Below are 18,837 nucleotides of genomic sequence, written 5' to 3'. Positions count from 1 at the left end.
GATGTATGGACAATAGGACTTCACGTGATTGCACGTCGACGCGCTCGCGCACGCATATAAAGCCTTAAAAAGGTTGGTACGGTATCTCTCCAGATGGATAGACGGGGTTCGACTGCATTTTGTCGACCAACAAGGGCACAATTCCCTTTGAACGGCTACAGCAGGGCTAAGTCGAAAAAGTTAGAGATCAAGAAAGCCGATCAAGCCAGCGGCTTATCTCGTGGACTGAAGACAGCCCGTGATGGAATAGCAGCAGGAAGTAGGTTCATGGCACACTCGAGATGGGGTATTGCAGGCCCACTTTATGCCGTAGCTAACACCTTTCCCGCCTCTATCATCGCGCTTCATTGGTCGTGCTTGCTTGTAACGAAGTTTTGGTGCAGATCAGAAGACCAAACCCAGACAGGTGCAGAAGAAAACAGCATCAGGTTAGTCCATGTTCCAGCGTCGGTATGGACCATTTCTCCAGCTCGTTGGAATGACCCTCATTCTCCCGATTCCAAGCTTCTGGGATAAAAGATCGTGTGCAGAAGAACTTGGCATCTGCAGGTGGAGCCATCCCCCATATCAGAATCGCAACTAACGTAGGAGACGCGGCTCTTCGGATGACAGAACGCTTCTCAGACGCTGCAACGCATGAGCCATGTGGTGACAGTGCAGCAAGGCAGCGGCAGGCTCGCCACTCGAGCGGCCCAAGGGCATGTTCCGGACGTGCAAAAGTCGACGACCTGGATCCGGGCTTGGCCAGCATTGAGGTCATCCTGTCTCTCGCCTGTACGATTTGAAAATTCGGGTGCAAATGAGATTGCACCAGGGCCAATGAAGACCGAGGATGCGATTCGTCCCCCCACGAGGAGCTCGACGGAATGACTAGGAGCCAGACGCTGAAATGCTTGGTATTTTACGTTTTTGATGCCTCGTAGACGACCGATGTTGGCCTGGCGTAACAGGTCCCAGCCTCTCAGTGGCTGGCTTCATGGTGTGAGCGACGAGCTGATCGTCGGGTCTTGGTCCTTATCTGGCTCGCGTTCCTGAGCGAAACCACAGGAGACAAGGTCCCGCGGTCGCTGTAACATCGTATATTGCGCATACACGCCGCGAAGATAACAGAGCCAGCGAGCGCACGATTGTCTTTACCGGATTCTGCTAAAACTTACCTCGACCTCAGATTGAGGCGGCATCCCCGCAATCATGGATCCCCGGGACGCGCCCGAGTCTGCTGCACTGCTCGCTTGGCGACAGGGATGCCGTGCATGTTATCTTGTGTTAGGTTCGTTAGGCTCGTTAGCCTGACGACAGTGGAGTGCTAGCCCGAGAGGTCTGTCGCGTGCGGTTGTTCCACTGCACATCTTCTGTCTACATGGTTTAGACCTGCCCATCTGCTCTGGGTCCAGGCACGGTCCCTTTTATGCACGACTCCCACTGGAGGGAGTGCTGGGCTGACCCAAGAGCGTCGCCTCAAGCCAAGATCCGAGTTTGCCTCAATAGTGGATTCCAGAGTGTATATCTTTACCAGATGGCCCCTCCCGGCGTTTAGGATTTGCCCTTCGGCTCCCGCCTCCATCTTCACTCGGCAGGTTTTTCTCTCAAGTTGTTATGCATCATGTCTGAACACGATCCAAAGACGGTCGGATACGACGAGAAGCCGGCGAATGCTTTCGCGTCTGACCCGAACGACGACTCCGTGGAAGGCGAAGTACACGACAATGTCGACTACCTCCATCGTCGTCTTGGAAACAGGCAGATCCAGCTCATGGCCATCGGAGGCTCCATTGGCACCGTACGTAGTCGACCGCTCTTTGATGAGAAAGGCTCAAGCAGCAGCAACTGATTCATCCGTCGTCTAGGCCCTGTTCGTGAGCATCAACACCGGTCTGTACCAAGGTGGACCAGGCTCCCTTTTCTTAGCATACACAATCTACAGCATCATGCTGGGATTTGTCAACAACTCCATTGCTGAAATGACCGTCTATCAGCCCGTTTCTGGAGGCTTCATTCGACTTGCGGGAAAGTGGGTTGACGAGGCATTTGGCTTCATGGCGGGATGGAACTTCTACTTCTACGAGGCGCTTCTAATTCCGTTCGAAATCACGGCGCTGTGCACTGTCTTGTCCTATTGGCGCGACGACATCCCAGCTGCTGCTGTCATTTCCGTCTGTATTTTCCTCTACGCCTGCTTGAACATCCTGGCCGTGAAGATCTACGGCGAGGCAGAGTTCTGGCTGTCTGGTGGAAAGGCTATTCTAATCCTGATCCTGTTTGCTTTTACCTTCGTCACCATGGTTGGAGGCAATCCAAAGCATGACGCGTACGGCTTTCGATACTGGAAGAACCCCGGCGCCTTCCTCGAGTACCGTACCACTGGCGATCTCGGACGTTTTGAAGGATTTCTTGCGGCTCTCTGGTCTGCGTCGTTCACCGTGGTTGGCCCAGAGTACATTTCCATGGTCGCAGCTGAGGCGAAGCGCCCTCGTATCTACATCAAGAGCGCATTTAAGACTGTCTATTTCAGATTTGGACTCTTCTTCATCGGTGGTGCCCTTGCCGTCGGCATTGTATGCTCTGCCCGGGACCCTACTCTTGTAGCCATAAAAACTGGCAAGGCTGGAGGCGCCGGTACTGCATCTGCCTCTCCCTACGTCATTGCCATGACGAATTTGGGAATCGAGGGCCTTCCTCATCTTGTCAATGCGTTGATGGTAACCAGCATTTTCTCCGCTGGTAACACGTACACGTACTGCTCCACACGAAACCTGTACGGCCTGGCTTTGGAAGGTCGTGCACCGTCCTTCTTCAAAAAGTGCTGGAAGAACGGTGTGCCATTTTACGCCTTCCTTTTCACAATGTGCTTCCCTTGCTTGGCCTTCCTCCAGCTCGGCAACAGCTCCAACACTGTGCTTGGATGGCTGGTAAGTCGCTTTTCTGCTCCTTTGGTGATCTTTTGTAAGCTAAAAACGACACATAGATCAATCTGATCACAGCTGGAGGTGTGATTGACTACATCGTCATGTGCATCACTTACCTCTGCTTCTGGCGTGCTATGAAAGTTCAGGGCTTCGACCGTCGCAAGCTTCCCTACGTGGGTTGGTTCCAGCCCTACTCCGCCTGGATTGGACTGGTTTGGATGGTCTTCATCGTTTTCACGTACGGATATTCATCCTTCAAGCCCTGGTCGCTTGACGATTTCTGGATCTACTACACTATGGTTGTTGCCGCACCTGTGCTTTTCATCTTTTGGAAGGTCGTTAAGCGCACCAAGTTCGTAAAGTCATCTGAGTTGGATCTCGTCTGGCAGGCACCTGCGGTGGATGCATACGAGGCGACATTCTACGAGAAACCTCTAGGGTTCTGGATAGAGATGGCTCAACTAATCGGTCTCAAGAGGAACGTTGGTGGAGATCATCGTCGTGGAAGCGTAGCATAACTTCGTGGTAGAAACGAAAAGTGGCTCGATGTTCCAATGATTGCACGACAGTACGAGGATCATTCTCGTCTGCGAGATACCCTGCTCTGAATCGACGTGCTCACTGTATTTATGTGTTCGTACCACGACCATTCAATAACATGCTAGTTCGATTCAGATTCACTTTCAACATGAGTGCGTAGACTGAATATGCCGGGAGATACTCTAGCGGTCTTTCTGCACGAGCCTGAAAAGCCATCAATTAATAGGCGCCATCTTTAGTGCAACATCGTTAGATTGATCGTACGAATTCTCTCCAGTGTGTGCACCGCCAAATGATCACGCTGGTTCGCGATTGTCGACTAGTCTTCTCCAACCCTCTCGAGCATTCAGTCTGTTGAAGTCGGAGCGTCTTGTGGGGCGCGACATGACGTTACGCGATGCTCACCCCTGCATGTCCCACTGTGTGGATGCCAGCGACTAATCAACAGCGGCCATGTGCGGAGCAATCAAGAAACATCCTCATCACCACTTCACAAGCCTCATGAACGTAGTTGCAAGACCTTTTTGTCGCCGTCCAGGAAGTATCACCACCGTTCAGGCAAGTGGTTCCCGTGCGCTCGCTCCAAAAGCCAAAGCCCCGCAAGCTAAACCGTCGCCGGAACAGCATTTTATTAAATCACGCAGCATGCATATTCAGTCGATTCCGATGTGTATGCTGTCCTCCGGTCGCTAAAATGAATCGCTTCTGTTGCTAATTCACTGCCCAAGGGACTGGTACGGGCAACAATTATGCCTATCTAGTAAGCGACGACAAAACCAAGGAGGCCACGATCATCGATCCAGCCAATCCTCCCGAGTAGGCTTCACCCCGTTACTAGAGTCATAAGCGTTGTGTAAGATTGATACTGATCGAACCGAAATCTGTTAGAGTGTTGCCTGTGCTCAAGGAGCAGACCGATGGAGGCAAGATCAAGCTCATCAGCATCATCAACACGCATCAGTAAGCCCGCTCCATGGAACATGGCGCTGATTTTGGCAAAAATTACAAATCGTGTCTAACGTGTGAGAATCACCCAGCCACCGAGACCATGCTGGTGGGAACGCGGAACTGGTATTTGAACACTTGCCCCTTGATTGAGGCCGACATACCTGCTTGCGTGGAGAGTGCAAGACGAACTGACACGACAAAACTCAATGTAGCTCAAGCACTACAAAGTCCCCGTCGTGGGCGGCAAGAACTGCGACAAAGTCAGCGAAACACCAGCCGACGGCTCGACTTTCAAGATCGGCGAAGGCATCAAGGTGAAGGCGCTGCACACGCCGTGCCACACGCAGGACAGCATTTGTTACTTCTTCGAGGACGGCGACCAGCGCGCCGTGTTCACAGGCGACACGCTATTTATCGGCGGATGTGGACGTTTCTTCGAAGGCAAGCCGGAAGAGATGCACAAGGCGTTGAACGTCACCCTAGCTAGCCTTCCAGACGACACAAGGGTCTACGTGAGTTTGCGCAGCCCTCTATCTATGCATCGGATTGATGCTAAAACTAGATAGCCTGGCCATGAGTACACAAAAGGTAATGTCAAATTTGCGCTAAGCGTTAGCCAAGATGAAGAAACAAAGCGTCTGGAAGCCCTCGCAATGAACAACACCCAGACACAGGGCAAGTCGACCATTGGTGACGAAAAGGTGGGTGCCACAAGGAGAGCCTCATGTGAGCCAGATGCTGACGCTTCGTCGCGACCAGCGGTATAATGTCTTCATGCGCGTCAACGTAAGTTTGCACTTAGCTCGTGAGGCGGAACTTGGTTAAATGATGGAGCAGGATCCAGCGATGCAGAAAGTGACGGGCGAGACAGATCCGGTTAAGGTCATGGGAAAGTTACGTTCTATGAAGGATCACTCCTAGATTTCATGGGAAAAGTGATGAAAATCGTATGATATATAGGCCAATCAAAACCACTGCACCCGAGTTTCGTCGTCACTTTTTGTTGTGAAGCGTTATCTTGTCCTTCGCGTCACCAACTCTGGCCGCACATAAGTTGACACCATATATTACCCGAACAGTCTCGGGAGCAGGCAACAACTTAACCAGATCTGGGACAGCACTTAAAAAGCTTCGACAGCGTTCCAGTGCTTGACATAACTTCAATCGGGCTCTCCTGCTCACATGTTGACAGTCGCGGATGCAAGCATGGACGCGCTTCAAGGCCATGACGATTCCGACTTGCCGTCGTATGACTTCGAGGACTTGAACACGGAGATGATCATGGAGATCCAAGACGGGAGCACGAGCAACGTTAAGCGAACGATGATGTTCGTCCTCGGGTTGGTAGAGAGCAATTTGCAGCCCATGTTTCTCAACATCAAGTGCTGCTTGATCGCAGCGGCGGCTATCAGCAGAGCAGATTGGGAAGCAGCGCAGGCATGATCTCAGACGAAGGTCAAAAAAAAAGGAGAAAATAGGCTAACAAGGTATCACAGAAAGTTCTTTGTATCGCTGAAGCATGTTGGTGCTGGCTGTTTGAGCGGGCGAGAGACCGCGGCGATCGTGAGGCGTACGTGGCACTAGGCGAACAACGTCGGCAGCTGAACCGCTTGGAACAGATGCGCGTCTACGGTGGTGCAAAGTTCATCCACTTCGCATATAGGTTGCCTCGCGGAGTTGGCGGTGTGGAGCATGATGAGGAAGACATGCCTCCAGGATATACGGTCAAAGAGCTGGTTCCTACTACTAGTCCTCCTCCTGCCTCTGAAGCAGATTTCATGCCTGCCGGTTGGACGGGACAAGCAAAGGAGACGTCTACACACAAGCGTAAGGCGAGCACGACTTCGGCAGCTGTGCGAAGGTCGCCCCGACTTCACGGCGGGCAACGATGAGATAGGTAACCGACGACATAAAAGAGAACAAAAAGCCGCTCAGGCGGTTTAGGGTTGATTCACTGCAAGTCGTTCTAGCCCACTCTTGCAACTTACAGAACTCACGGTAGCGTGTTGGACCAGGGCGCGTTGCCCGCAGACGTGTGAACGGCCACGGATGTTCGCGGTGATGGGCAGTCTCGATGCGGGTTGCCAGCTAGCCAGACTCATGCGAAGCTGGAGAAGAACAGAGCAAGGACGTGGAATTAAACTGACGTTACAGGAAGTCCGGTCATGGTGTTTGGTCGGCTGATGCCCGTCCTGAGCGACCCAGATCGCGGATCTCGGACGTAGGCGTGGGGCAGCGAGCTAATCACCGGGCGTGGGAAGGAGCGAATGGTGACTCGGTTGCTGGGGTGCTCTAGACGCGACTGCCGAAGAAGGCTCGCACTTGCCTCGTTTGGATCCTGCTCAGCACGTCTTCAACACTCCCAAACGCAGAACCCCAAGCTCCTTCCCTTGCTCGGAAAACGGGACAAAGAAGGAGCGACCTTTGCAGTACCACGACGGGTCGCACCTGCACAGGCCTCGTCGATGACTTCACCCTCTACGCATCATCGTCGTCGCCATCGCATTCGTCACCTCTCCAAACACGAGCGGATGGAGGATGAAAGCAACATGATTTCTCGATAAATTGCAAGCGTCGCTCGCATGTACCCGCGGCAGGCTCGCTGCCGAAGCGTTGGGCGAATTTCCCAGTTGTGAAGGCCCATGGTGCAGGGTCCTAGCTCCAAGATCCAGCGTTCCCTTTTATTTTTTGTGGCCGCCAGCCCACACAACACCTGGAAGCTTCACGGCTAGTCGGCACGGCACCGTTGCCATCTCCACTCAGCGCACGCAATCGTGGCGACGGCCCTCCGACTCACCACTCACACAACCTCCTCTGTATGGAGAATCTGCTGCTCATGGCGCCGTAAAGTCCGGCAGATTGGCCCTGATGAGTTTTTGTGCTGTGCCCTGTTCCCTCCTTTGCTAGGTACCGCGTTCCCCCCCCGCCCACCTACTGGTAGCCGACTTGGACCTTTTTCGCATTGGGTTGTTGTAGCTGCGTCCCCATGGCCTATTCCTCTCATAACGTTATTGTCCTCGTATAATTCTTGACTTGCGTTCTTGCTTATATGTTCCTTTCACCCCTCACATCCGCCTGCCTCAAGAAACTTTCGCCCGTCCACCGTTTTGAGACTGCTGCACTTGACTGGGCTACGAATCCGTCGAACCCACGTTCAGTGCCTGTTTAGAAACGCATCTTGCGTATGTTTCGCAGACCATGAATCTCCAAAGGGTCCCCACGGAGAAAGAGATAGTAGAGCTAGCTATTGCCGAAGGTCACGATGCCGACATACCAACAAACCTGGGCGCCTTACCCAAACACAACAAGGCTCCAACAACTGACCGACCGACAAGTCATCCTGACGATAAGGAAGCAGGGTTAGAAAAGGATCTCGCTATCTCGTCCGAGGACGCCTCCGATGTTTCGAGTCGGGTAGCATCGCGTATCGATATTGAGGCAGCTCCCGTCGAGGGGGAGCAGAAGACCGAAGGAGGATTGTTTGCGGGTCAACAACAGGACCCTCAAGATGCCAACCTCGTATGGTGGGATGGGCCGGATGACCCACAGAACCCAATGAATTGGTCTGACATGAGAAAGTGGATGAGCATCGCTTTAGTCAGCATGATCACCTTCCTCACTCCCCTTGGATCATCTGCCTTTGCACCAGGCGTGCCTCAGCTGATGGAAGAATTCCACAACGATTCGACGCTATTGTCTGGATTCGTTGTGTCCGTGTACGTTCTCGGTTTCGCCATCGGTCCGCTGGCTATTGCACCGCTCAGTGAGATGTACGGACGCCTTCCGCTATACTACGTTTGCGGTATTCTGTTTGGTGTCTTCAATATCGCATGCGCAGTCGCCGCCTCACTCACCCAGCTGATAATATTCCGACTGCTCGCAGGTTGCTTTGGTGCCGCGCCGTTAGCGCTGGGAGGCGGTACGATCGCCGACCTTGCCAGGCCGCAAACAAGAGCCACGGCCATGGCAATCTGGACTTTAGGGCCCACAGTGGGACCCGTCATCGGTCCTGTGGCTGGTGGTTTTATATGTGAGCGTCTAGGATGGCGGTGGATGTTCTGGATCATTTCGATTGCTACCGGTATCGTCATGGCGCTGGGCATGTTGACCATGCGCGAGACGTACGCACCGGCGTTACTCAAGCGGAAAGCCAAGAAGTTGCGCAAATTGACTGGGAATCCGTTGCTGAAGTCAAAACTGGATACCGGCATGAGCACGAGAGATTTGTTCTTATACTCGATCGTCCGCCCGACTAAGATGCTCTGCCTTAACCTCACATGTCTCACTCAATCGTTGTATGTTGCCATTGTATACGCTTACCTATACCTCATGTTCACAACCGTGACCGAGATTTTTGAGCAGCAGTACCATTTCAGGACGGATCTGGTCGGTCTGGCATACATTGGCATGGGCTTAGGCTCATTCCTCGGCCAGTTCGGCTTTACGTATTTCGAGAACAGAAACTATAGATACCATGAAAAGAAGGGGGACCTGAAACCAGAACACAGACTGATAGCTATGATACCTGGCTCCATGATCTTGCCCATAGCGCTGTTCTGGTACGCTTGGAGCGTTGAGGCGAAAGTACATTGGATGTGTCCTATTGTCGCCATGGCTTTCTTCGGCTTGGGCTTACTTCTCATCTTCGTATGACTCCACAATTTAATTTGGCCTCGTCATGGATGCTAATCAGTCACCACAGATGTCAGCTTCGAACTATCTCGTAGATGTGTTCACCGTGCACGCCGCCTCAGCCATGGCTGCAAACACAGTGCTGCGATCTCTGTTCGCTGCCGTCATACCCCTCGCTGGTCCAACTATGTATAGCCAGCTTGGCTACGGGTGGGGTGCATCGACTCTTGGTTTTATCGCACTAGCGTGCGTTCCTATTCCTTTCTTATTTCTCAAGTACGGCGAGTGGTTGAGAACGGATCCAAGATTCCAAACTAAACTCTAAGCGTCATCATCATTTTTCATTGATCGGGATCTTAGAGAAAAGGTTTTGGGCGTTTCGGCGGCGAGGTTCAGACCAGGAAAAGTTAGGGATATCCAAGCATCTTTAGAGTGGTACACTTGTGATTCAGCATGCAAGGACCGTGTACATCATAGACAGCGACTAGAGCATAATTCATATGTAAAAGATAATACGGTAAAGTCAACTTCTTGAATAAACGTCCGTGTTCAGCTTCACGAAGACTTGTCTCGAATTCCCTGGTTTCTGTGTTCTAATTTTTGGGTGACGGAATATGGGTCAAGGAAGGTTAAGAGCCAGAAGTGGAATAATAGATGGGAAGAAACAAAAGGCGAACAGCTGGAGACCACGCATCAAAATGGTCGATGTAATTGAGCCCAAGTAGCCGTAAGCGACCATAGCAGGCTGGTTACCTTATTTTTTCTCTGGAGAGATTATTGATGACCATATACCGACTTAAACCAATCCAGCCCCAGCGGAACCACCGCATCTGGCTCTTGTGAGCTGTCGTCATGGCGCCTTGCGCCGTTCGCCAATCTGCAATGTTGCTGACGAAGAGCAGAGGCGTCGGCCTGTCACCTACCTTTTTCTCACCGACGACGGCGGACACGAGCGTGGCGGGCGCGTCAAAAATGCCCAGGTACTTGCGGACGAGGGGGACGGTGGCGAGGGTGTACAACGTCACGGGGCAGTCCCACCCGCTGCGGCCGACCATGAGGGACCTCAGAAAGTGGACGCAGCCGTGGTACAGGGACTTGTGGTTCGGGTGGGAAGAGACTCCGTCGGCGTCAAAGGTGATGAGGACGTCGATGTTTGCCTTTGGTCGTTCTTTCGCCGAGAGCTTCGACATCGTCGGAGCGAACGTCGACGTCAGCAGTTTGGTGATGAGCACGGCATCCCACGTCGTGGTCATAGAATCTGGGAAGTTACTACATCGTTTCCCGAGCAGATTAGTTTGCTTTTCCTTCCTCTCGATCTCTTTTTCTTCCTTCCTCGACCAGGTCTGATCGGGTAAAGGAGAGCAAAGCACGCAAGGGCAAGAGAGGCCTACGGATCTTCGATGACCATGATGTCGTCCTCCGAGCGAAGGCCAAGGTGCAGTCCACTCTTGACAAGCTCTTTCTTCCGCGTCTCTCCCAGTCCATCGGCGTCACCTGTCCAGCGCTCGTCAGTTTGGCTTGAGAAACAAGTAGGACCATGCGACGAGGTTGAGGCAAGATTGGAAAAGAAAGGAAGCGAAGCACGTGCCACTACTCAAGCATAGGATCTTGATATGATTTCCTAGTTCCGGCCTTGACAGAGCCAGCAGCGTAGGCGCAAAGAACATGGCCTCGTCGTCGGGATGCGCAATGAGAAGCAGTATCCGCTTCCCCTGCAAGGTCGGGAATCTCTGCGTGACCATCGACGTGTACAGCCAAAACCCGTAGATCAGGACCGGAATTGAGGCCCAGGCGTACCACTGCATCGTGCTCGACCAGCCTTGGACCGTTCGACGGCGAATTGGTTGAACAATGGTTGCGAGGGCAGATACGTGTTTTGCAAGAAGCGATTGCTGGGAGCGTTTCTGCGAGAAAGGAGAAACGTGACCGGGTCGTCCCGCAGAGCCTCACAGACTATCACAGAATCTTTATTTTCGAGCCATTCTTCTCCACTATCACCTCTGCTCATCTCGAGTTTTTTATGTTTCGCGAACACACATTTCAGGCCTTGTTCGACCGGCTCGTTGAATTCTCACGACACAGCTCCGTCGTTCGGAACACACTTTACGTCTGGCCCGTCTGGTGTAAATCCGCCGCTCCCGAAGGCACTCGTGCCAATTACAGTATCCCCTCAAGACCGCGCTAGCTCTATGGACGACACCACCACGCCCCGCAACCGGCGCGAACGTCGAGCAGCTGCCAAAGCAAATGGCTCAAACAAAAGCACAGGCAAAGCCACAGGCACAAGCACGATCGCAAGCGCTAGCACGTCGGCGAACGACTACCTCAACACACCACTTCCCGGAATCGAATACAAGAAGCCCGATTACAACGCGGCCAGGGTCAAGGGGCACAAGACGCTGTACGAGATAGCTGCGGAGCGGCAAGAAGAGCTGAGGAAGCAAGGCGTGTATGACAAGTACGAGGACAAGTATGCGCACGGCGAGAACGCGGGAGACCACCAGTTCTGGTCGTCACCCGGCGACGAGGAGCCCATCGGGCCGCTGGGCGAGGCTTTCGTGTGGGGCGTCTCGCTGTCAATGCTACACTTCACGCTGGACGTGCTCGTCTTCCACCAGTACCGGCAGGAGTTCGAGTGGCGCGAGATATGGACGCGCATGTTCACCATGATGCCTGCCCTCTTCGTCGTCGTCTACATGCTGCACACGAAAACGGCGACGCGGTGGGCGAAGCTGCGGCAGGCTTTCTTCTTCGCGACCAGCGTGGCCGCCGGCTGCTTCCTGATCAAGAGCGGGAACTTGGACGGCTACTTCGCCGTCATGAAGATGGCCCCGCCGCTGGGCACGTTGTGGGTGTGGAGCACCATCGAGATGGAGCTTTGGTGGGCCGTCACCCACGTTGTTCTGGTGTGTTTGTACATGTGGTGGAACGGCTTCACAAACTTTTAGTTTCCTCTCGGGTTCTAAAATACGAAGTGAAGAAAAGACTAATTTCGGTCGACCAAACTGGGTTCAACGTGTCATGACTCCGCTCGCGTGTCTCTCACTCTCTCTCACTCTCTCTCTCTCTCTCTCACACACACACACACACACACTCTCTCTATATATATATATCGTTGTTGAATTGCTGACTGTATCGGGAACGGAATCGGCGAGTGCCGCGACAAGAGTTCAGAAGGTGAAAAGGATCTTGTGAAACTCTCAACCGACCGCGACAGATCTGCATGGCGCCGTCTAGTATCGTGGATAGGCTTGCGGTCTCTTGCTCGGAGCTCTTCCAGACGTCCAAGTAGCGAACATTACATGCGCAAAAGTAGCCCGCTGACCCTGTTCTACATGACGCGAAACCCAATTTCTTGCAATCCCACGACTGTACGCAGTGAGGGGCTGGATCCCTTTCATCTCCGGCGTTGCGTTGTCAATCAGGACGGTCGCCGCGGGACCTTGACGAGCCGTATCCAGTACAAAATTCGACCATGGCCTTACCGAACAGAACACCCACACGCACACGATCCGGGTTGAGACCCCGATTCCGCCGCGTTGCTCTGGACCCGTTTGATCGCCCGCACAAATGGCGTCGTTCCCATGCTCCAAAACGGCTTCGCGGAAGGCGACTTGGTTAGGGATCTCGACTCTGCACAGGATTCAAACCGCCGCTACACACGACCTGACGTTCGCGGCACCCCGCACCAGGCAAGGCTGGATTTGACAAGCAGCCTACTGACCGCTTTTCCCACCCGCCGTAGACAAGTCCAGGCTCAGAGCACATCATCTCCCTGTGAAAAACATCGGTTTCAGGTCGAATATCCGGCCATGACGGATGCGGGCGAATATCTGAAATCGACGATACGATGCCGAGCATGTTCTTGGACGGTCGGCGACCCAAGTTCACGAGAGCGGTTCCGTGTACGCTGAGACGAAGAATGACTTTGGCTGGCTTTCGGATGCCAAACTGCACAGTATGCGTTGCTGAAGGATGCGCAGAAGGGGAACCTCGTTCGTTGAATTATGCAGGTCAAGAGTTTTACACAGACGTTACGGTCGCGATCCACGTTTAAGTCTGCTTTCGCTATCGATCGTGCGTATACGAGATTCTTAGCATGATCGTAGCTGCTGAGAAAGCTCCAAGAAACAACACCGTGGTTCATTGCGTGACGGAAGACGATGTAGCTGACCCAATGGCCAGTCCCTTGCTGTCGTGATGACGCCTCTCGTTGCTCGTGAAACCTTTTATACCACTGGCGGGTGAAGTCTACGATCAAAAGAGAACATCTACGAGGTCAACAAATCTGCATTGCAACGGGTTTGTGGGAGAGCGGCGTGAAGGCGATTCTCTGGGTCGTCCAAGATGTGGATGGAAACTTGGACGCGAAGAGCCGTAGCATCGAGTCAATTTCAACGATAAGAAACACTCATCTCTACAAAGCTCTAATAAAAGGGACGAAGAGAGAATGAACGTAAAACATGTCTTCGTTGCAGATTTAGTCGAGCGTGGACAATGCTTAATATTCAAACGCGGCTTCTCTGTCGCATTATGCAAGCGAACGGAATGAAGGAGTCGTCCCCTAAGAAATGAAAATACGTGAAGAAACGAAGAAATTGGATTCATCGGTTTTGTTGTGCCTTGGCTCGAGAATTTGACAAGATTATGCTTACACATTACAACTCTCCATTGCGTCCCAACGAATTTGCAGCGTGGGAAAGGTGTCTTTACACGTAGACATACTCGTACACGTACTTGACTTGAGGAATGCACGAACCAGTGTCTGGGGAGCTCGATGAGCCGGACATCGAGCCGGAGCTCGAACCAGAGCTGTAGCCAGAGTTGTAGGTCCAGCCAGAATAGCCACCAGACAGGCCTGATGTGACATTGGTGAAAGACTGAGGAACCTCCCAGGTTGGGGCACTGTTGCTGCTCGCAGGTGGAACGAGCTTGGTAAGCACAACGGTGATCTCAAGGCCAGGGACAGAGCTAGCGTCAACGACCTCGCCGTTGACCTTCTTGACGGCCCAGTTGAGCTTCTGGTGGAGGAATGGCTCGACGACGGAGGCGTCAAGGCTCTTGAGCTTTCCGACGGCAATCTGCTCAACGAGCGCTGGCGTCAGAGCCACAGAGCCGGAGCTGAGCCATCCGGAGGTAGCGGTCATCGTTGTCGATGCGAAGAAGCCGTGCGAGCCGACCAGGTTGGAAGCAGAGCCCCAAGTAGAGCTGTCCGCAGGAACGTCGCCGAAGAAGATGTAGACGAAGAAAGAGCAGCCAAGACCCATGCGCTCGGCGACGATGCTGCAGGACCAATCGAAGGTACGACCAGACGGGGTGAGAAGCGAGGGAAGGTTGCTCGGCAGAGGGGTGAGGCTCGTCGAGCCGCTCGAGCTGCCGGATGATGGCTTCGAGGACGCGGCCGCGGAGGCGGGGGTGCTGCTGATGCTGGAGTTGGTGAGCTTGGAGGGAGAGGAAGGCGTCGCGCTTGGAATGGCCGAGCTGGACGAGGACGAAGACGAGGAGCCCGAGTTGACTGGCGGGATGGTCTGTGTACCATAGAGCGAGTTGATGGCCGAAATAACGGAGCTCTTGTCGGTTGAGAGACCGTTCATGACCTCGGGATAGGTGTAGCCGAACGTGGTCCAGTCCTCCACCTCGTTAGGAGTCCAGAAGGTCTGCGAGCTAGCATCCTTGTAGAAAGGAGTAAGAGGGGATGTGCCGTCGACTTGTTCGTTTGCGGGGGTGGTGTAGGTAGCGACACCGCTCAAGCCAGGCGAGAACCATGTCTTGTCCTGAGCGATCTGCCAGAGCGCGAGCAGACGGTCAACGTTGGCGTGATGAAGCCAGAATGCTGGGTCGAAGCCGGCGTGGCCGAGGTCACCCATGTGGCCATTGCCACCAATGTTCATGTGGACCTGGTCGTGAATACTCTCGAGACCGGCCGAGCAGCCTTCGCTGCTCGTGGCGGCGCTGTCGTCAGCCATCTCCTCCCACTGAGCGCAGTTAAGAAGCATCTTGTACGTGAGGGCCTGGATGTTGGTGAATGCAGACTGAATGTTGTTGACCATGGTGTTGAGATCGCTGCCCGAGGTAGAGCTGTCGGGGCAACGAACGGTATCTGGCCAGTTGATCCATGGCGCGCCACCAGTCGAGGCCTGGGTAAGGATTTGGAACTTGTACTGATAGAAGGGGTTGTCGATGGTCTGGCTGCCGCCGCTCGGGGACGGAACGGTGACCTTGGGTTGAATGAGGATAGAAGGAACGGTCTTGCCAGACGCAGCCGCGGCCCAGTCCCAGTAAGCAATGCGAAGACCGCTGGCGGCCTTCTGGAAGATAGCCTGCTGCGTAGGGTTGCTGGCGAAGTCGCTGATGACGCCTTGGACTTGCTCGTAGAAGCCCTGTTCGTACGCGGCAACGTAAGCTCTGTGCCAGGCGGGGAACAGAGTCGACGAGTGCGTGCAGTAGCCGCAACCGCCCTGGCTGATGGCGGCCTGGTTTCCTTGAACTCCAGACCACGGCTGGCAAGGAACGCCGTGAACGCCAGAAACCTGGTAGAAGGAGAGCACGTCGCTAGTGTCGGCATTCATGTAGCGGTTCATGGCCAGGAGGTAGAGGTTGAAGGCGTCGGTGTCCGTGGCCAGCTCGGTGAGTTCGCGACGGACGCCGACCAAGCCGTCCGTCGTCGCACCCGTGACCGAGATGGTGTCGCGGGCGGCGAAGGCCGAGCCCATCAGGGCTGCCGCAGCAGCGAAGAGGGCGGAACGCATAACGAGAGGAAGATTGAAAACGGAGCAATTAAGGAAAGTGTACTATGTGTGTTTGCTGAGCGAGCGCCTGTATCTTACGAAAAGCGATACAGTAGTTGGACCATAAGAAAAGAGTGAACCACGGGGCTTGACCAGAGGTGAAAGACGAAGTGGAAGAATGCAAGAGAGGCCGTAGAACAGCGACGAACGACGGAGGGCGCATTAAAAGGGAGGGCCAAAGCCATGGGCGCCATTCCAGGAGTGAATCTAAATGAGGAATACGACTAGCGCAGATGAAGGCCGGGCCAGTGCTAGCGCTGCTTAGAAGGCACAGGCGGGAAGGGGGATGGGAGGGGCGTGTACAACGCCCCATGCCGGATGTCCGGCGAAAAGCTCGGTCTAGCTTGGAGTAGTCGTCGTCGTCGTCGCAGTAGTAGCGCGGCACTGCGAAGTGTCGCAGCAGCAGCGCTAGCAGGACCGCACGCAGCATGCGCCAGGCACCAGGCACCAGGCACGTCCAGCTATTCTTGTTGCTCCGGGGCCAGGGGAGTCTCTTCTGGTCTAGCCGAAGATCTCTGGGTCCAGAAGGGATTGGCGGGCGTCCTGCCGTGGTTGGCTCGTGTAGGCCCGCTCATCAAACCAGGGCACGCTTCTCGTCAAGCCATCGTCTTTGGCCAGCCGCGACAGCAGCCACTGCTGGCCATGCCAATTGGCAAATCCCCAATTCACGTGTGGGCGAGAGCTCGGGGCAGGTTTCGTGGAATGGTCCAATCGCAGCGGTGGGAGGCGCCGTGTGACAAGAGTTGCGGGACGCCCGTCTGGACAGACACTTGCGGCGAAGAAAGGAGGCCTCGCCGCCGCACGCCTGGCGGGTCGAGCACGAGGCATCCTCATGTCAAACGACGGTGCTGGTGTTGGTAGTGGTGGTGGTGGTGGTGGTGGTGGTGGTAGTGATGATGACGACGCCGCCGACAACAATGCTGAACAGGATCTCTGCCTACGCCATGCTTGCGCAACCTCGTACAGCTTCGTCCACTAGAACGGAGGTACCTGACGATCATCTCCTTAGCGATGGCGGCGGATCGTCGTTTTTCTTTGGGGGAGGGGAAATTGCACCGCAGCAATTGGCCACCAGCCAACGCGGCTGCGTCGACAGCCGCGCGCTTGTTGCCCGCTACGGGGCCGCCACGACAGGGGCGCGCAGCGGCTCGAAGCACCACAATCTCGCGACGTTGCATGACTGTTTACCAAACAGAAACCACGCCACGGCAAGTTCCTGCAGCGCTGCTGCAGGTACGGAGCACCTCGAATCGTTCTGTGCAAAGTATACGGCGTGCTGGATGGGCTGTACGTCGTGCTCGTGAAGTGAAATACTGCTCGTGTCGATACCAGCAGTCCACGGGGCAGGTGCAGCTCGTGCCTTGCTTGCACCTGCCCCCTCCCAGCGGTGGAGGGAAAGAGGGATTGAGGGAAGGACGGAAAGCGCGGAGGGCACCAGCACTCACGTTCCCACCGCCCACGTCATCTGCCCGGTACGAGCGCCGTCAGTTCATGGACTGATCTGTTGTTTTGAACGACGTGCATTCTCGTTCAGTGTACAGGCCACGAGAAACAGGCCGCGAAAACAACAATCTCGTGTGCAGAGTCTTGGGAGCGAAAGGGGGCGCAGCCGTCCGGCATTGTGGGGGAAACACTGTGCGGCGCGGAAATAGCGTGTTTCCGCCGGCGCCGGGCTGGCACCATGCAGGACGCCCTCCCGCATTGTGCATCCAGCAAAAGAACACGAATCTCCGCAGGAACAAACAGCCGTAACAGTCATATGAATCAGGACCACGAAATACGACTGCGTCCCGGCTCTGAGCCCAAGTTGCGGTGCGCGAGGTCACGCTGACCTGGACCGGCGCGGAGCAGCGTCGCTGCCCGACACTGACGGATCTCGGCCGAGATCCCACCACCTGGACGCCTGCGCCTCCCCCTAATCGTCGCCGGTTTTTGCTGCTGCTCGTCGCTGCTGTCGGCGCGGACAACTGTGCTGCTTGTACGGAGCCCGTCTGTGTCCTCTCCTGCACCGTGGGGCCCTTTGCAACGCCACCTGCCTCTCTGCCGTTCCAATCTTCGGGGCCCCTGCTGCTCGTCACGCTTCGATCAGGTCACCAGCGGACGTTCTGCAATTTCACGGCATAAAAATAGGCTGCCATGGCCGTATTCCCCTTGTCCCCCTTTCCTCGATCGCGTGTCATCTCTCCAGCCCTGCTACAACGACACTAAGCACGTCCTCAAGTCCATCAGCAGCGTGCCAGCAGACTTCGTCCTGCATCTGACCTCCCTCACGCTCGGCATGGTCTGCAATGACAACAACCGCCAGAAGAAAGCGAAAGACGGCTCGTTGCGAAGCCACTCGTCAAGCAGATGGATCGACGTGAATCTTGGCATTATCGAGATGTGCAACACGCGAGATCGGCCACGATCAGAGACCGTCTGTGACCCAGTCTGGCCTTGGTCCTTGAAGATCACTTTCCCGCTCAGTGAGCACGCCGCTTTAAAAGTTTGCCAGGAGCAAGCTGGATACACCACGCTCAAAGTTTGTCCGACGTGATGAGGAACATGATTGTAAAGCAAGTATGACAAAACTAACTCGTAGCAAATCTCTTCACCGTGGCAAAAGTCTCCGTGGTATACACGCCTGCGAACGTCTTGTTCCGTGTAAGAAGAAATGCCGCTCGACGTTGGAGGAAAGAAGAAAAGGAAAAGCCCAATAGGATTGCGATCAAAAGCATTTCGAACCTGGATTGGAGATGGCTACGAAGGGTGTCACATCCTCTTCAAAAGCCCAAAGAGCATGCATATAGATGATCCTGAGCAAAATTTTCGGTTGCCGGTCCACGCCATTTAATGCCCGGCATTTCGCAAGTTTGAATTTGGCACATTCTTACCGTCTCTTTTCCTTTTATTTTTATTTTTTTTTATTATTCCGCCCCCTCAATTTTCTTGCTCAGGCTTCAACCCATACCACGGGCACGGGAGGTCATAGTATAGTCCTCTTCCACGCCAAAGAAAAGCCTTTCCCACACCTTTTCGATACC

General features: G+C 54.3%; 7 protein-coding genes across 8 annotated transcripts; 5 read left to right on the top strand and 2 right to left on the bottom strand.

Annotated features, from left to right (window-relative positions):
- The first annotated feature begins 1,233 nt into the window (after window positions 1-1,233).
- PV09_08867 (uncharacterized protein) lies at window positions 1,234-3,685 on the top strand. Its single transcript, XM_016362831.1, has 3 exons — window positions 1,234-1,780; window positions 1,848-2,909; window positions 2,966-3,685. Exons 1-3 carry the CDS (start codon window positions 1,604-1,606, stop codon window positions 3,422-3,424), a joined length of 1,698 nt encoding a protein of 565 aa, XP_016209306.1. The 5' UTR covers window positions 1,234-1,603; the 3' UTR covers window positions 3,425-3,685.
- Window positions 3,686-3,897: 212 nt separating this feature from the next.
- On the top strand, window positions 3,898-5,379 carry PV09_08866 (the record flags this gene model as incomplete). Of its 2 annotated transcripts, XM_016362830.1 has the most annotated exons (9): window positions 3,898-4,004; window positions 4,071-4,116; window positions 4,175-4,262; window positions 4,335-4,406; window positions 4,484-4,517; window positions 4,607-4,906; window positions 4,961-5,095; window positions 5,154-5,180; window positions 5,232-5,379. In XM_016362830.1, coding segments are annotated over 9 exons (893 nt in total), but the record flags the coding sequence as incomplete, so codon positions are not given. The 2 variants fall into 2 exon arrangements, with proteins under 2 accessions (XP_016209305.1, XP_016209304.1); XM_016362829.1 differs by having other exon boundaries at window positions 3,898-4,116.
- Window positions 5,380-5,600: 221 nt separating this feature from the next.
- Window positions 5,601-6,286, top strand: PV09_08865 (uncharacterized protein; the record flags this gene model as incomplete). The annotated part of the gene is made up of 2 exons (XM_016362828.1): window positions 5,601-5,738; window positions 5,891-6,286. 2 exons carry the CDS (start codon window positions 5,601-5,603, stop codon window positions 6,284-6,286), a joined length of 534 nt encoding a protein of 177 aa, XP_016209303.1.
- An 876-nt stretch (window positions 6,287-7,162) lies between these two features.
- On the top strand, window positions 7,163-9,566 carry PV09_08864 (uncharacterized protein). Its single transcript, XM_016362827.1, has 2 exons — window positions 7,163-9,041; window positions 9,097-9,566. Exons 1-2 carry the CDS (start codon window positions 7,593-7,595, stop codon window positions 9,349-9,351), a joined length of 1,704 nt encoding a protein of 567 aa, XP_016209302.1. The 5' UTR covers window positions 7,163-7,592; the 3' UTR covers window positions 9,352-9,566.
- A 7-nt stretch (window positions 9,567-9,573) lies between these two features.
- PV09_08863 (uncharacterized protein) lies at window positions 9,574-10,925 on the bottom strand. The gene is made up of 3 exons (XM_016362826.1): window positions 10,615-10,925; window positions 10,418-10,520; window positions 9,574-10,295 (listed from the first exon to the last, which is right to left on the bottom strand). Exons 1-3 carry the CDS (start codon window positions 10,829-10,831, stop codon window positions 9,776-9,778), a joined length of 840 nt encoding a protein of 279 aa, XP_016209301.1. The 5' UTR covers window positions 10,832-10,925; the 3' UTR covers window positions 9,574-9,775.
- An 81-nt stretch (window positions 10,926-11,006) lies between these two features.
- On the top strand, window positions 11,007-12,200 carry PV09_08862 (uncharacterized protein). Its single transcript, XM_016362825.1, has one exon. The coding sequence runs from the start codon at window positions 11,216-11,218 to the stop codon at window positions 11,972-11,974; it is 759 nt and encodes a 252-aa protein (XP_016209300.1). The 5' UTR covers window positions 11,007-11,215; the 3' UTR covers window positions 11,975-12,200.
- Window positions 12,201-12,474: 274 nt separating this feature from the next.
- On the bottom strand, window positions 12,475-16,692 carry PV09_08861 (uncharacterized protein). Its single transcript, XM_016362824.1, has one exon. It carries the CDS (start codon window positions 15,773-15,775, stop codon window positions 13,736-13,738), a length of 2,040 nt encoding a protein of 679 aa, XP_016209299.1. The 5' UTR covers window positions 15,776-16,692; the 3' UTR covers window positions 12,475-13,735.
- Between the last annotated feature and the right edge of the window lie 2,145 nt (window positions 16,693-18,837).

This window comes from Verruconis gallopava (assembly GCF_000836295.1).
Source record: "Verruconis gallopava strain CBS 43764 unplaced genomic scaffold supercont1.49, whole genome shotgun sequence".
Lineage (NCBI taxonomy): Eukaryota > Fungi > Ascomycota > Dothideomycetes > Venturiales > Sympoventuriaceae > Verruconis > Verruconis gallopava.
The sequence above is the reverse complement of the archived record's forward strand: the minus strand, read 5'-3'. Positions and strand labels throughout refer to the sequence as shown.

Bases quoted from the DNA above. Each gene is read 5' to 3' on its own strand.
- PV09_08867 (XM_016362831.1), top strand. From the start codon at position 1,604: ATGTCTGAACACGATCCAAAGACGGTCGGATACGACGAGAAGCCGGCG. The intron at 1,781-1,847 runs GTACGTAGTCGA...TCCGTCGTCTAG, and splicing joins TCGGAGGCTCCATTGGCACC to GCCCTGTTCGTGAGCATCAA. The intron at 2,910-2,965 runs GTAAGTCGCTTT...AACGACACATAG, and splicing joins ACACTGTGCTTGGATGGCTG to ATCAATCTGATCACAGCTGG.
- PV09_08863 (XM_016362826.1), bottom strand. From the start codon at position 10,831: ATGCAGTGGTACGCCTGGGCCTCAATTCCGGTCCTGATCTACGGGTTT. The intron at 10,521-10,614 runs GCACGTGCTTCG...AGCGCTGGACAG, and splicing joins GATCCTATGCTTGAGTAGTG to GTGACGCCGATGGACTGGGA. The intron at 10,296-10,417 runs GTAGGCCTCTCT...GAAACGATGTAG, and splicing joins ATCATGGTCATCGAAGATCC to TAACTTCCCAGATTCTATGA.
- PV09_08862 (XM_016362825.1), top strand. From the start codon at position 11,216: ATGGACGACACCACCACGCCCCGCAACCGGCGCGAACGTCGAGCAGCT.
- PV09_08864 (XM_016362827.1), top strand. From the start codon at position 7,593: ATGAATCTCCAAAGGGTCCCCACGGAGAAAGAGATAGTAGAGCTAGCT. The intron at 9,042-9,096 runs GTATGACTCCAC...CAGTCACCACAG, and splicing joins TGGGCTTACTTCTCATCTTC to ATGTCAGCTTCGAACTATCT.
- PV09_08861 (XM_016362824.1), bottom strand. From the start codon at position 15,775: ATGCGTTCCGCCCTCTTCGCTGCTGCGGCAGCCCTGATGGGCTCGGCC.